The 15738-nt window shown below is 35.4% G+C and overlaps 1 protein-coding gene across 1 annotated transcript in view; it reads left to right on the top strand.

Moving 5' to 3' along the window:
* The window catches only part of Mis18bp1 (MIS18 binding protein 1), a 54034-nt gene that overhangs the window by 17441 nt on the left and 20855 nt on the right, over positions 1–15738 (top strand). The window contains exons 2-8 of the mRNA XM_032909114.1: positions 487–1109; positions 3955–4421; positions 7330–7403; positions 9520–9650; positions 10266–10353; positions 11327–11475; positions 14143–14246. Coding sequence (XP_032765005.1) covers positions 581–1109; positions 3955–4421; positions 7330–7403; positions 9520–9650; positions 10266–10353; positions 11327–11475; positions 14143–14246 — 1542 coding nt within the window. The 5' untranslated portion in view covers positions 487–580. The remainder of the gene's footprint in view (positions 1–486; positions 1110–3954; positions 4422–7329; positions 7404–9519; positions 9651–10265; positions 10354–11326; positions 11476–14142; positions 14247–15738) is intronic.

Below are 15738 nucleotides of genomic sequence, written 5' to 3'. Positions count from 1 at the left end.
AGGGGAGGGGGAGGGGTTAGGGGGATGTTGGCCGGGAAACCGGGAAAGGGAATAACACTCGAAATGTAAATAAGAAATACTCAAGTTAATTAAAAAAAAAAAAAAAAAGGATTAAGAGGTAAGCTACTCTCAGAGAAAAAAAAAAAAAAAAAAGAAGCCGGAAGTGTCCGGTCCTAGAGGAATTTTGCCTTTGTGTGTCCTGAGACCACCAGTCAGGCCAAGGCTCCAGAACTTAAGGATATTAACTATGTTATTTGTTGGATGGGCCTTTTTTTTAAATAGGCAGTTTTGAATGCCAAGTTGTTCTTCTCATGAAAAATGATAAAAATTATAATTTAATAAAAACATTAGATATTAATATGGTTTGTGAGCTATATATTCTTGTGTTGATAAGGACCTGTTAAGCCTCTTAATGGTATAATGTTGTGTGGAAAATTGGTAAATTTTTTAAAGGGACCAAACTGATAAAAGTTGATTTCATTACAGGTTCTCTGGACTCCTTCTGAAGTTCTGTCTGGAATTTTGTGTTGATTGAACGAACTTTCTATAAGAAGAATTTTGTCACCACTGTCCTATCAAGATGATTTTAACACCATTGAAACATTCAGGAATTCATTTGTCTTCTGGGACATTGCAAAGAAGAAATATACCTCTAGATGCAGTCTTTATTGACAGCATCCCTTCAGGCACACTTACTCCTGTGAAAGACTTGGTGAAATATCAGAAGTCCTCTCTAAAATTGAAGGTCCATCAAAATAATCAGTTATTAGAAACAACAACTTCTAACAATAAAAATATATTTCAATCCACCATGCTATCAGGGACTACCCCTTTAAACAGCTCTCTTGATGTCAGTGTTATAAACCCCAACATGGATAGATTAAAAAATGAAACGATTTATGAATCACCACAAAAAATCTTTCAAAGAATGAAAGAAAAAGTACAGCGTGACAAAGAAGAATTGTCAAGGATCAGTTCCATGTTGGGATCACCAAAATGTGAACATAAAGTCTTTCCTCTTAACAGAGACAAGGAAACTCGGTTGCAACATACCTATATCTGTGAGGAAAAAGAAAAATCATTCCAATCCAATAACCCTTCATTGGAAGGTTAGTTTGATTATGTAAGGGTTTAAAATGTCATTTTAACTGTTTAATTTGTCAGTTTTAAGATCTTGGTTATAATAATGAACAGAGTACCAAAATGTCTTCTTATATTCCAGTGAAAATAATTTTTATGGTAGGAAGAAGAGAGAAAACTGCAGACATGGTATCAAATTCCAGCATGTAGATTGGCCTCAAATTTTAAAGTCCCCTGAATTCTGGGATTACAGGAATATATATCATGCTGCATTACTTGATAAATGCATGTTGTATGTGTATGAACACAATGTATTACTTGATATATATTATCATGTAGAATATATATAAATATTACACTGTGTGTACATGGGAGTGTGGGAATCAGTAATAGGATTTACGAGCAGATAAAGTTCCTGTCTTTGAGATTCTGATGACTCTCTCTAATGTGCACACATAAAAATGATCTTTTACTCCTCTGGTACAAATTTTCAGTGTTAATTCTCTTTATCAAAAAAAGCTCACTTCTGTATTTAAAATGCATTAAATGTAAAGATTTAGAATATAAATCAGAATAAAATACAAATAGTACTGCTAATCTTTATCTAGTTTACAAACTTTCATTTCTTTAAAGGCATAACCATTCTGTCGAAAGCTGGGCATGGTGATATATTTGGGTAATCCCAGTATTCAGGAATATTCTAGAGACCAAGCTAGACTACATAATGAGGCCCTAATGAAAAAGGGTCAAAGGGATATAAATTTTTGTTTAATTTGCAATTAGGTCTCAATTTTTTTTTTTTAAAGGGTAGGTTCAAACTCCTTAATTGTTTGTTCATGCCCCTAGAACCAACCACGTGAGGGGACCTGTGGTCAGCCACTTAGGACCTTGGCACTCTCTGGTACACAGTAGGGTAGAATGTGTTGTTAATCCAAAATCTGAGTAAGGCAGACAGCTCCCATGGCTTTTGAAGACTATATTCTAATCTTTGATACTGCTTGTACTAGGAGGATCACAGCCCAAGACTGCTTACAGATGCGTAATAGTATATTTTTGTCTTGAAAAGGCAAATTATAATTTGGAAATCATTGTTTTTTTCCCCTCAGCATAATGTAAGTATAGAATGTAAAGTGAAGGCAAGAGGAGATAGAAAAGGGAAATATTTTTAAAATTAATTTATTTCCATTTTATGTGCATTGGTGTTTTGCTATATGCATATCTATATGAGGTGTCAGACCTTGGAGTTGAAAGACAGTTGTAAGCTGCCATGTGAGTGCTGGGATTTGAACCTGGGTCCTCTGGAAAAGCAGTCAGTGCCCTCAACCACTGAGCCATCTCTCCAGTTAACCTTGTCCCCTCAGCCCACCCCAACCCCACCCTTCTGACAGGGTTTCTCCATGTAGCCCTAGCTGTCCTGGAACTTCAAGCTGGCCTCCAGCTCAGAGATCTGTCTGCCTTATCTCATGTGATTAAAAGACCAGCTAAAGGGAAATTTTTATGTCACTGTTACTTATTATGAAAGCATACTACACTGGTCTGAAGACCTCCCTGTTTCAAAAGTGCCAACCTACAAACTCCTCTAGAATCATCAAGCATTTCCAGTGTCTCAGTAACTGTTCTTTTGCTGTGAAATGACACCATGATCATGGCAACTCTTATAAAAGAAAGTGTGTAATTGGGAGCTTGCTTATAGTTTCAGAGGCTTAGTCCATTATCACCATGGTGGGGTGCATGGTGGCACTCAGGCAGGCTCTGAAGCAGTAGCTAAGATCTACATCCTGATCCACAGGCAGAGAGAGAGAGAGAGAGAGAGGGAGAGACTGAGACAGAGACAGAGACAAGAGAGAGATAAGACAGAGACTGGACTTGGCATAGGCTTTTGAAACCTTAAAGCCCACCCCCAGGGATATACTTCCTCCAACAAGGCCTTCTAATCATTTCAAATAGAGGCACTCCCTGGTGACTAAGCATTCAAATATATGAGCTTATGGGAGGAAGATGGAGGGGAATCATTCATATTTAAACCACCACACCAGCAAATGAAAGATTCAACATCAGCGGGAAAAGAAAGCAGAAAGGTACAATTTAAGTTATGGTGGATTCTTGTGTGTTGTTGTTTTTATATGTTTGCAGTTGTCATTTTGCCAGTTACTTCAAAGTATTCTTAAATGTTCTAGATAGTTTTCAGTGGGCAATAAGAACTAATTCTGCACCTTGAGCTATAAAAGTAGGTTTGGTGATGCATGCCTTTAATCTCATCAGTCAGGAGGCAGAGGTAGGTTTGATGGTCTACATAGTGAGTGCCAGTATAAACCAAAGCTATGTATATAGAAAGATTGTCTTAAAAAGAAACAAAAAACTAGAGATACTTAAATTGAACTTGACGGTGGACTATTCTTGTTTTTTTGGTTTTTTTTTTTTTTTTTTTTTTTTTTTTACATTTTCCCATCTTTATTAAATTGGGTATTTCAGTATTTACATTTCAAAATGTCATTCCCTTTCCCGGTTTCCAGGCCAACATCCCCCTAGCTCCTCCACCTCCCCTACTATATGGGTGTTCCCCTCCCCATTACTGCCCTCTCCCCAAGAATCCTGTTCACTGAGGGTCCAGCCTTGGCAGGACTAAGGGCTTCCCCTTCTACTGTTGCTCTTACTAGGCTATTCATTGCTACCTATGCAGTTGGAGCCCAGGGTCAGTCCATGTATAGTCTTTGGGTAGTGGCTTAGTGAGGGTGGATTATTCTTAATGTGGTTTCTTTTTAATATAAGCAGTTTAAACCTTTTTATTTCCATAGAACCTTTCAATAATGGTGTGTGTATGTGTGTGTGTGTGTGTGTGTGTGTGGTGGTGTTGTTGTTGTTTACTTTTGACAGATCCTCCAGTTCTGAACCAAGAACAGAAATATGTTTTAGCTTCATGCATTTCAAGGAAGGCATTAACTAGAGCCCAGTTTGGCAGACAAGTTCTTCATTCAAAAGAGAGTCCTGTTAAAACCATTGTGTCCAAAAAGAACACATTTGTTTTGGAAGGCATTGATTCTACTTATGATAAGTTTGAAAGTACTGATGTCAGCACCATTAGTACTATTTGTGTTCCTATTAAGAATCATAGCCAGTTGACTACTTCTAATAATGATATGACAACAGAAAATACAGCAAAAGAAGATATTACAGAACAAAATGAAAAAACGACATCTAGAAGGACTGTTCTTCAAGATCCCATAAGGAATACATCTGAAATTATATGTGCAAATGCAAGACTCAGTTCAACAATATCTGGCCAGCCTCAAAGAAAGCTTACAAAGCTTGAAACTATTGTAGGTGAAGTAAAAAAATATCAGGTAGGGAGACATTTACGGCAAGTATTTATTCCTGTTTTAATTGCCTCTTCTCTCTGTTTCTCAGAAGTGTAGACTCTCCGTAGGCTTTACTTGTTGTTTTATTATTGACAGTAGTCACTATAAGCCTAGTGAAAAGACAGGCCTGAAAGGAAGGAGACTCCATTGTTAATGCTTACTTTGCTCTATTGATGGCTGTAAACTTCACTTATGCTTGGAAGGGATGAACACTGATATTGCCCCTTCTTGTATTCTGACTTTTGAAGAATGATTAACATTTGAAATAGAAAGGAATTATAACAGCTACAGAGTTGAGATTTTTCTTGATGAAAGTTATATAAGATGAGCAGTAAAATACTTTAAAGCATCTAACTATGCTACATTAAGATACATTTTTGAGGGAAATGTACTGTCAGTTCAAGAAGAAATACAAACATGTATGAAACAGGCTTGATCTTCCAGCACTGAACAAAGAAAAACAACAATGTAAATTTCTAATTATTGTCCATTAAGTTTTAAGTAGGTAGTAGTGGGTATCCAATTGAGATAGTATGTAATTCTATCTATCTTAGTTCTAGAAATGATGAAGTGGTTGCAGTTTTATAATCCCAGTTATTTGATACAAATTGTATCGTTTACAAATATTCAATGTTTGACATAATAATAAAAAATTTAGATATTGACTTAAATGTATTAAGTTTGAATAAAAGTATTCTAAGATTTCCTAGAACTTCTTTGTCTGTACCAGGCCTGTTTATACCAGTTACCATAAGAACTATAAGACTTCCAGGGCTCAAATCCATATTCTGTATATTCCACACCTCTGACCTAGTCTCTCATTCATCCTCAGTTCTTCATTATATTGTTCCCTCTTCAACTTGAGATCTATTATCAATATCCTGTCATCTATGTCCTATGAATATTTTTACCCTGCTCTAACTGAAATGGGCCATCTACAAACAACCTCCTTGGTTCCTTTTTCTTTAGTGACCTCTCTCCTGCTTTTACCTCTACTCTTTAACCCTGTCATACCTCATTATTTGCTAGCACGTGTACGTGTACCAGATTCTCAGTGTAGAAGCATCTTGTGTTACTATCATTACCCCTTTACTAATCATGATCCCTCCTCATCAATATTCTTACATCACTAAGATAGCCTTTGGTTATCCTATTTGTGTATCCTTCATTACCATTTCCATCCTGTGCAGATCTCCATTGTTTGGTTATAACCATTATAGGCTAACTCTCCACTGTTGCTCTAGGAAGTTCCGGTTACAGAAGAAAACATTAAGCCTCTGGTTTATGAATCTCTAAACTTACTTTTTATTCCTTCTTGCTTACCCCTTTCAAGTTATTGTGCTTTTTATGCTACCAATTTAGGGATTTTAAATTTGTTCTTTGATTAGAAAAATCTTATAAATCTGGTGGCTTGTTCTTTATTTTATTCAGCTCACTGCTCTAAGACCTTTCTTAACTTACTGTCTTAAACCACCTTTGTATGCCTTTATTTATTCATTGTAACTATGTGTTTGTTTGTTTGGGGATCACCTCCTTCCCTCTTACTTCTACTTCCCTCCAGTATGGTCTCACACACAGGCAATGCTTAACCATAAAGGCAGCCATTTTATTTCTTGTTGAATCCCCAGTGTCTATAAAAGTGTGCCTGTAGCTCAAATGTTTTAAAATGTATATTTTAAATAAGCAGTAGAGCATAAGATTCTAGAGACTGAGTTTGATTTGTAACCCATTTATGCCGCTAGTCATATATTATAGGAAAGTTACTTAGATATATTTTTCAATGTATTTTTTCTGTAAAGTGGAGATGGTACTTGCCTGCTAGAGTTGTAAAGATAACCTGAATTGGTGAATCTAAGGTACATGGAACACTTTCTCATATTTCCTATTACCTACCTGTAAGTCCAAATGTGAAGAAGTAGTATTAATCCTACTCTTCTAATCATTTTTTCAGGGATTTGTGCTATACCATTGAGCTATATCTCCATATATCTATATTTTAAAAGGATAATTAAGAAATGCAATACTGGGGGTTGGGGATTTAGCTCAGTGGTAGAGCGCTTGCCTAGGAAGCGCAAGGCCCTGGGTTCGGTCCCCACCTCCGAAAAAAAGAAAAAAAAAAAAAAAAGAAAAGAAAAGAAATGCAATACCGAAGACGGTCCTCCCATTTTAGCATCTTGGTTCAGTTTAAAGATTCTGGGGAATTTGTCTTTCTATAAAAATGTGTACTTTTATTTAAAGTAAAGGGTCACCCATTATTATATTAATTTTGACTTTAGTTCTACTTAGAAACATCTTAAATTTTCATCTTAAATTGTTATGAACTATAAATGTTTTTACTACAGTGTTCATAGAGAATTTTACATTTTAATGGCATTTTACTTACACTAAAGTCATTTTCTGAGCTATTCAGCTGGTTACATGGGAATAGAATTGAATCTTTATTGCTAGCTGTGTCCTTTATAGAAACAGAAATTGTCATTCAAACTGAGCTTAACAAAAATATACTCTTAATGTTTTTGGAGTCAAGGTATATAATAGAATTTAGCATTTTCATCCCTCTAAGTTGCCGTGTTTTCTATACAATTTGGTGGTTGGATGTATATGTTAGGATTCACCTCCTTCTTTTGGCTAAGCTGTTTTGTCTGAGTATTTAAAATGTGATTCTTCTGTATTACAACCTCAGTTAAGTTTCTGTGTTTTTCCCTTTCTTTCAATACTGTACTTTTAACAATTGGTGCTTCAAATGGGCTGATTCTTATTTAGATGGCTACTTAGAAATCACTAGGATTACTTAGGACTTTTCTTGTAATTCACGTTTTCTAATGCTAAATGCCAATTGTAATGCTGTGTGCAAGTAGTATAAGAAATATGTTCTTTTTTTATGCTTGATTAGGTAGTCAAGCTACAGGAATGGATGATTAAAGTCATCAATAATAATACTGCTATATGTGTAGAAGGAAAGTTGGTGTAAGTATAACATTTAAATGTTCTTTTAATAATGGTTAAGTTGGCTGTATGTAAGTGATGAGTGACAATAGTGTCTTCCTACAAAACATGTTCTCATGAGGTTATAAGCTGAAGGCAAAAGCAAAACATGGCGGGTGTCAGTCCCTTGCTCAAGTTACTTGCTGTAAATTACTGATCCATGAGAGGATCAGAATTATTTAAAGCCCTAAGGCAGTTACTTGTTAATTGACACTTTGGGTTCTTAGAAGGGAAAGCATTGTCAGACAATAGACTTTAACTCTGGTACTCCGTTCTACTTCTGAGAACCAGCTTCTCCATAGTAAACAACTTATGCGGACACAGTGTCAATTATAACAGCTTCAAGGTTGAATGTATAAAGTCTACTGGTCTACTCTGTCTTACTGCCATACCCCTTTCATGTCTTAAGGTGCAGCATAGATTACCTTTACAGGGATCCCACTGGTACTGCTTACTACCAGTGTTACTTGAACAAATTACTTCTACCCTATGAAGATCGACTTCTTAAATTAGTACAATGATAATAATAATATGATTAATATTATGGAAAGGCATTTCTTGTTTTGAGAGTGTATCATGTAGCCCAGGCTAGCCTTGGGTACTATACTTGAAGATGACTTTCAATTCATGCTTAGTGCTCAGCTTTGCTATAGGTAAAGAATTAAGTGAATTAATATTTGCAATATTAAAGGACCATGCCTTTTAGAGTATGATTTAAATATTAAATGAAGCTGTGGGCTGTGGTGGCCTACTACCCTAGTGGCAGAGGTGGGTGAATCTCTGTGCGTTTGAAGTCAGCTTGATCTACATAGTTCCAGGATAACCTGGGCTACGTAGAAAGACCATATCTCAATAACACCAAAACCAAAAACAACCCAAAAAACAAACAACAACAACAAAAAAACCCCATACCCCCCCAAACCACAATAAAGCAAAAAAAAAAAAAAAATCAAAGCTAAGTATTAAGGTATAGTATCAGTTTAACCCCATTTGAGTTAATTGAGAGAACTTCTTTATAGCATGAGTATGTTTACCTGTTATATGAAAAATGCTCAGCACTTACCTACTGGTTTCATTTAATGATGTATGAAGAATAGATTTCTGGGTTAGTGATTTGCTACTTTGTTTTTCCTTAATTAGACCCTCTATACAAAATAGAAGGTAAAAACATTTGCCTGTGTATTTATATTTAAAAATAGATGCAAAAACTTTTAAACTTAGATAGATCTACTTGACATTTTTGAACATGAAGCAGGAGGGAGGAAGTTGGGTGCACATGTAATCTATAATCTCAGGTAGTGGGAGGGTGTAAAAGTCCAAGGCTATCTTGGGTAACATAGTAAGACCCAAGAGCCAGCAAGATGGCTCAGAGGGCGGAACCTGCTGCAAGGTTGTACAACCTTAGTTTGATCCCCGTCCCATATGTTGGTAGTAGAGAACTGGTTCCCAGAATCTGTTTCATATGATTTCATGATAGACGCACACAAAGTAAATATGGGGAAAAAATCCAGCCAGACACCATCTGAATAAATTAAAATAACATTTATACAAAAAGCCAACAAAAATGTGAAGAAAAGGGCTACCAAAAATTTTTGAAGGCTTAGGAACTATTAGGCCGAAACATCAGATATTGCCAGCAGCAAATGTTTGTTGGCATTTGCTAATGCTCTATCTTATATGAGGTATATAGATTGATTGACCATGGTAGAGTTTCTTGACGTAGACTATGAGGATCATATTAACCAAGCAGTTGAATTCTGTACTGGATAGTCCTCAGGTACTTTGTAATTAGATTAATAATGTTATTGTTGTGGTAACTAAGAGTACAAAAAGAGTGCTTCCTTGTTGGGAGTGAAGTCAAAATCAAGACTGCCTCTCCCTATGAAGCTGTAGTCGGCATGGAACTTAGTATGTAGAACAAGCTGGTCTCAAACCTCAAGCAGTCTTCCTGCTTTTATATACAAGGTGTTAAGATTACACATACCTGGCTCAAAGTCAGTAATTCATTATAAGTTTGTATGCTTTTATATGTATATACAGTTCCTGGTACAGTATAAATATTTTGACCTTACTAAACTTATATTCTTTTTTCCTCTAGAGATATGACTGATGTTTATTGGCATAGTAATGTAATCATAGAGCGGATTAAATACAATGAACTTAGGACATTATCAGGCAACACATATATATTAAAAGGAATGCTAGACCAGGCTTCCATGAAAGAAGCAGGTAAATGGGTATCATTATTAGTTAAATCTTTCCATAGCTTCTCCTCTTTCCTAACTAAATCCCAGGACCATAAATTGACCCTACACCTTGTAATGTCCCACAGCATCATGGCGTTTATCACTCCTCTCAGTATACTCCTAGTACTGACTCCTCATTGCAGTTCAGCTTTGCTTGTCTCTTCACAAACAAGCCTGCTGTCTCTATTTTTAATATTCCGATTCCATTTTATCACATGACTCAATCCCTCAGGTTCTCATGACCTGTAGAATTTCCCTAACTACCCACTTTTGAAATTGCTGTCCTCTCTTTTTCCTCCCATTAATATGTTTAACTACTTTTTCTGTGATACCAGTGTAGCAAAGAATTTTACTTCTTGGGTTTGCTTTTTATCTTATACACTAGAGATCCAGTGTGTAATGATGGATTTTTATTTTCCTAACTGATGGGTCCTCAGTACTCCAGCAGTACTTAGCAAATAGCACACCATAAGTACACATTTCTTGACCGACAATGAATTAGAGAGACCTCTTTAAAAATCTAGGCTTTTAGATGATTTAATTTTCTTATTTTTTAAATTAAAATAATTTTGTATTTATTTTGCTCATTGTTAAATAGGATATCCCTGTTATCTCATAAGAAAATTTATGTTTGGATTCCCGAAAAAGTGGAAGGAATACATTGATGATTTTCTAGAACAATTAAGGTAAACTGTCTCAATTTTTTAAAATCAGCTTTATCAAGGTAAAAGTTATGGGTCCCTAAAATTTTAGATACAAAATATAATGTACCTTTTCAAATGTATATGTTTATGTAACCGATGTTTTTGGTTATGTAACCAAAGTGGTTTTTAGCTTGCTGGGTTTTTGTGTTTGTGTGATAGTTTTGAAGATTTTTGTGATCTTAGTAGTTTTAGAAATAAAATAAAATTTATTAGAATTTCTGTCATGTTGAGTAAATTTAAAAAGAAAGTAAAATTGGAGATACATTTCTAAGGAGAATTCATTAATCGCCTACCCTTTGGATGGTGTAGTTTCTCCATTAATTTTCAGTAGTTTTTGAGTACCTACCAGATATTTAGCAGACACCGAGAGAAAAACTTATTAATTCTTGTTCTTCAGGAGCTAGTAGAAGATATAGAGCTTTAAACTTGATCTGAGTACAGGTAACTTATCCTAGGAATCAGTGATTGTTTCTTCCCGGAAAGTACCAGAAGGTATTTTCTAGACATGTTGCTTCTTTTCTCGACTGTTTAACTCCATCTTTTCAACAGAAAAGCAACTATAGATAGTGTAACTTGAATGAACATGGGTGTGTTCAGTAAACCTTACTTAAAAAAATAGTTTCCCAATAGTGCTGTTTAATCCTTGCCTCACATTTGCTAGGTAAGTACTTTATTTCTGGAAACTCTTTGTCATATAGTTTTCTTAAGTCAGATTACATATTTTTGTTTGTTATTTTAAAGTATTTGTTTGTTTTGAGAAGGGTCTCATGCAACAGGTTAACCTCACTATGTAGCCCAGTCTGGCCTTAAACTCTTTGATTATCCTGTTTGTGAGTTGAGCTTTTCTTCTCTCTCTCTCTCTCGCTCTCTCTCTCTTTCTCTCTCTCTCTCCCCCTCCCTCTTTTCTTTTTGAGAACTAATATTTGAGAAAACAGTAACACAATTGTTGTTTTAGGGCCGAAGAAAAGAACAAGAATAAGACCAGACAGAAAACTGCAAGATTCCAAGAGAAACAAAAATCAATAAAAAATGATGCAGAAGATAAACAAACAGATATCCTCCGAAAGGCCAGCGTCACTTATGACCTTAATGATGATAGCTTAGGTATGTTTGAATTTTTCTTTGTTGCTGAAGTGGTAGAGTCTTACATAAACTTAATACGGTTTGTAGTGTGTGATGTGTGGTGTGGTGCTCTTTGACTGATTAGGACCTTAAAATTCCTTTTTTTTCATTCTAAGGTGACTGCATTGCAGACTGCTGCTTCATTGTTCTTTTTATTTCATGAAATAAATCTTTAATCACAATCCCAAACTCCCAATATGTAGATTAATGAGAGACTATATTTAGACTACCAGCAATCTTGTAGTAGAGACAAGTATCTATATTTGCTTTTATGGAGGGACTTGCATATATCCTTGAGTGACAAGTGCTATAAAGGTTGGTAGAACTGTTATGTCAGCTTTTTTACCATTATAATCCACATCTCACACGATCCCACCTTCACAAATAATGTATGAAGATGAAAAGTTACTGAAATCCTTTGTGTACATTTCTTGGAATTTTACCTTAACTTTGTAGCTAAGAGGTGTACAAATTTTTTAAATTTCTGAGAATTACACATTATTTTTGCTAAAGCAGTGGCACTATGTTAATATACTACATTTCTCTAATGGTGTTATGTCATTTAAACTCCTTTTCTTCTGGAAATTTATGTATCTTTTTTAACTCAAAGATAGCAATAATTTAAAAGTGTAAATGATTGCAGAAATTTCACTTACCAGAGCTTTAGTTCTTTCTCAATCTTTCCTTTTTACAAAAGTCATCAATTTTTCTTAGTTTGGCTGACTGTTTATTATCATTTCTAGAACATTTTGAATCTTCTAGAATCCTGGGATTATTATTACTTGCTATTACTTCCATCCTACTGCCTTTTCTACTCCTAAATGAAAAATAATGCTGGGTCGCTTTTTTAGAGAAGTGATCTGATTTGTAACTGTGATTATTGGAAATGTTATAAAAAACATGTGGCAAGTAGGAGGGAATACAAATTTAAAAGATTATAGTTTGATAAACTATTTAATATGCTATCTATGCAATATGAAAAACCAAACCATTTAAAGTGTCTTCTATGAACCTTGCTTCATGCTAGAAATTTAGGGGTGATCAAGGTTTGGCATCTCCTTTTAGAAAGTACTGTTTAAGGGAACATACTATAATTGCATCCTTTTTCTAAGACGATGCACTATATCTTTTATTTTATGATACTTTAAGATATTATTTTATGAAGTTTTAGGTATTAATTACATTGTGATTATTTTTGTTGTCATCAGTATATTATTATACTTTCTATGAGGAAATAACAAGAACCACTGCTAGAAAGATGGCTCAGTGGCTAAGAGCATGGACTGCTCTTGCTGAGAGCCTACTTTTGTTCAGCTCCCAGTACCCTTATTAAGCAGCTCAAAGATGCCTGTGTCTCTAGCTCCAGGGAACCCAGCACCCTTCTCTGGTCTCTGCAGGCATTACGTGTGCACAAATCCACACAGAGACATACATATGTATAATTAAAAGTTAAAAAAAAAACCAACCTTTAACTATCTAACATTAAACAGTAAGGTTATATACATAATCTTATAAAATGCCAATTCATGATCCTTTAAGATGGCACAGTTGTATTTTAATTGTCTAACATGTAATCTTTCATATTTAGTGATGAAATCACTATCATAGTATTTATATCATAGTATTGGAGCTTAAAAACTATCTCTGCTATAATAAGCATATTATGAAGGATTATTAGAATATTAGCTTCCTATACTATACAGTAATCTCTAGGGTTAGGGCCATTTATGTTGTGTCTTACAGTTCCTAAAAGAGTAATAAAATACCTTTAAGGCCAGATATTCTGGCACATACCTGTAATCCTAGAATTTAGGAGGGTGAAGCAGGAATTAAATTTTCTACTTTAAAGTAAGTCTGGTTTATAGAGTAAAGCCCAATCTCAAAAAGCAATAATAACAACTCAAAGTCCTTATACTTTCTATGAATCTTTTAAACTAATTTTTAAACTAGTGTTTGTGTGTGTATGATGGGTGTGAGTGAGGGTACCATGCGCCACAGCAGTGCTATGAAAGAAAAAGTGAATATTCTCCACGAAATAATGTCAAACAGGATTTTGCTGGAAATAGTGTGGATTTAGTTATACATGAAGTATATAAATTAACTGAAACATAATTTCATACACATAATGAAATAAGAGAAATAATCACTAGCTTTCTATTTAGTTGATATGCAGTTAGGTTGTATAGGATATGTGAATTCATAAAATATTTATACTGTACCATTCTGGTTTTAGATATAACAAGAGGTTCAATGTAGGTATAACAATACGATTGTTCTTTTTTATTTTAGGATAATAAAAGTGATTTGAACTAAACCGTACTTTGGAAGAATGGTCTGTGGTACAAAAAATATTTTATTATAATCAAATTGCAATGAATAGTTAGCTTTTTAATGTGGAAAAGCTGTGTATCTTTTGTCCCTCCACTTTTCTCTCCCTCCTTGATCCTCCTTTCAAACTCTTTTTATTCCTTTATTTTCTTTCTTTCTATCCTCCCCCCTTCTCTTCATGAAATAGTGTTTTTATATTGTCAACACTCCATCTTCTTTAGTCTCTAGGATGTTGAAAATACAGGCATGGACCACCATACTCTGTTGAAAAACAGCTAATCTTTTATATAATTATTTAATGTTCCATCTTTGAATCCACAGAAATGAAGAAAAATGAGAACAGTGGGTTGCCAGGAGCTGCAGAAATAAACATCAGTTATAACAGTTGTCAAAATAAGCGTGAGTTAAGGCTCCTACATAACCAAGTAAGTTATACTATTTGTCTTAGTTAGGGTTTCATTATTGTGAAGAAACACCATGACCATGACAACTCATAAATGAAAACATTTAATTGTGTCTGGCTTACAGTTTCAGAGGTTCAGTCCATTATCATGGTAGAAAGCATGGCTTTGTTTAGGCAGACTTGGTGCTGGAGAAGCCAAGAGTTCTACATCTAGTTCTGAAGGTAGTCAGAAGGATACTCTCTTGTGCAGGCAGCCAGGAGAAAACTCTCTTTCACACTGGGTAGAACTTGAGAATAGAGTGTTCAAGGGTCATGCCCATAGTGACACATTTCCTCCAAGAAGGACACACCTTCTAATAGTGCCATTTCCCATGGGCCAAGCATATCCAAACCACCACATCCCACTTTCTGGCCTCCATAGGCTTGTTCAAATGCATGAGTCTATGTTTGGGGGGGGGTATCATACCTGACCATAGCATAATGCAAAATACATTTAATCCAAATTTAATAGTCTCAATAATGTTTAAAAGTTCAAAGTCTTTAAGTCTCTTCTGAGATTCATGCAACCCCTTACCTGTAACCCACTATAAAATCAAAAATCAGGCATATCACCTACTCCAACATCACAGGATATATATTACCATTCCAAAACCTCATAGTGAGGAAACACTAGGACATAGCCAGACCACAAATCAGCTGGGCAAACTCTTAATCTCTGATCTCCATGTCTGTTATCCAATTCCATTCAGCTTTGTTGATTGCAATACAGTTCTTTCTCTTGGGCTAGTTCCCCGTCCTGTTATCAACTTTCCTCAGCAAGTATTCCATGACTCTGGCATCTCTAACATCTTGGGTCTCCAAGACAACTTCAGCTTTATAGCTTCTTGTTCCAGTGTCTGGGATCACACATGAACTTCTGGGCTTCTCCAAGGGCTTGGGTCACTTATCCAGCTCTGCTCTCCATAATACTCCAAGCTCTGGTTAACTCTTTTCCACTGCTACTACTGTGCTTGGTAGTCATTCTATGGTACCAGCATTACCAGTATGCTGATTCTTCTGTGGCAACTAGGCTTCATTAGTCTCTCATAGGCTCTTTTCACTTCTTTGCATGACTCCTTCAGTGCTGAGCCATCAATTGCAACTGAGGCTACGATTTCTGCAATGACCTTTCCTGACCTCTCCTAGTGCCATAACTTACCTGATTTCCATGACCCCTTCATGCCTTCAAAACTATTTCTGGGTGATTCTAATGTGTTGCATTAAAAGTTATGAATTAACTCTAAAGTTCTTAATATGATCCAGCCAGCCTGTGCCTCCCAACCCACCAGTAATCAAGGCAAAGTCCTAAGGATTTATTTAAACAGCTTTAGGACAATTACTGGGCAAATTACTCCTAACCTATTTTTCTATATGCTTGACTGGTTAATTCCCAGATGAGCTCTCCAAATACTTGCTGTTTGAGTTTCACCTGGGTTATTTCTGCTTTATCAGTGTGTCCTCAGTGAACATATTAC

Source organism: Rattus rattus, chromosome 7, assembly GCF_011064425.1.
Source record: "Rattus rattus isolate New Zealand chromosome 7, Rrattus_CSIRO_v1, whole genome shotgun sequence".
Lineage (NCBI taxonomy): Eukaryota > Metazoa > Chordata > Mammalia > Rodentia > Muridae > Rattus > Rattus rattus.
The sequence above is the reverse complement of the archived record's forward strand: the minus strand, read 5'-3'. Positions and strand labels throughout refer to the sequence as shown.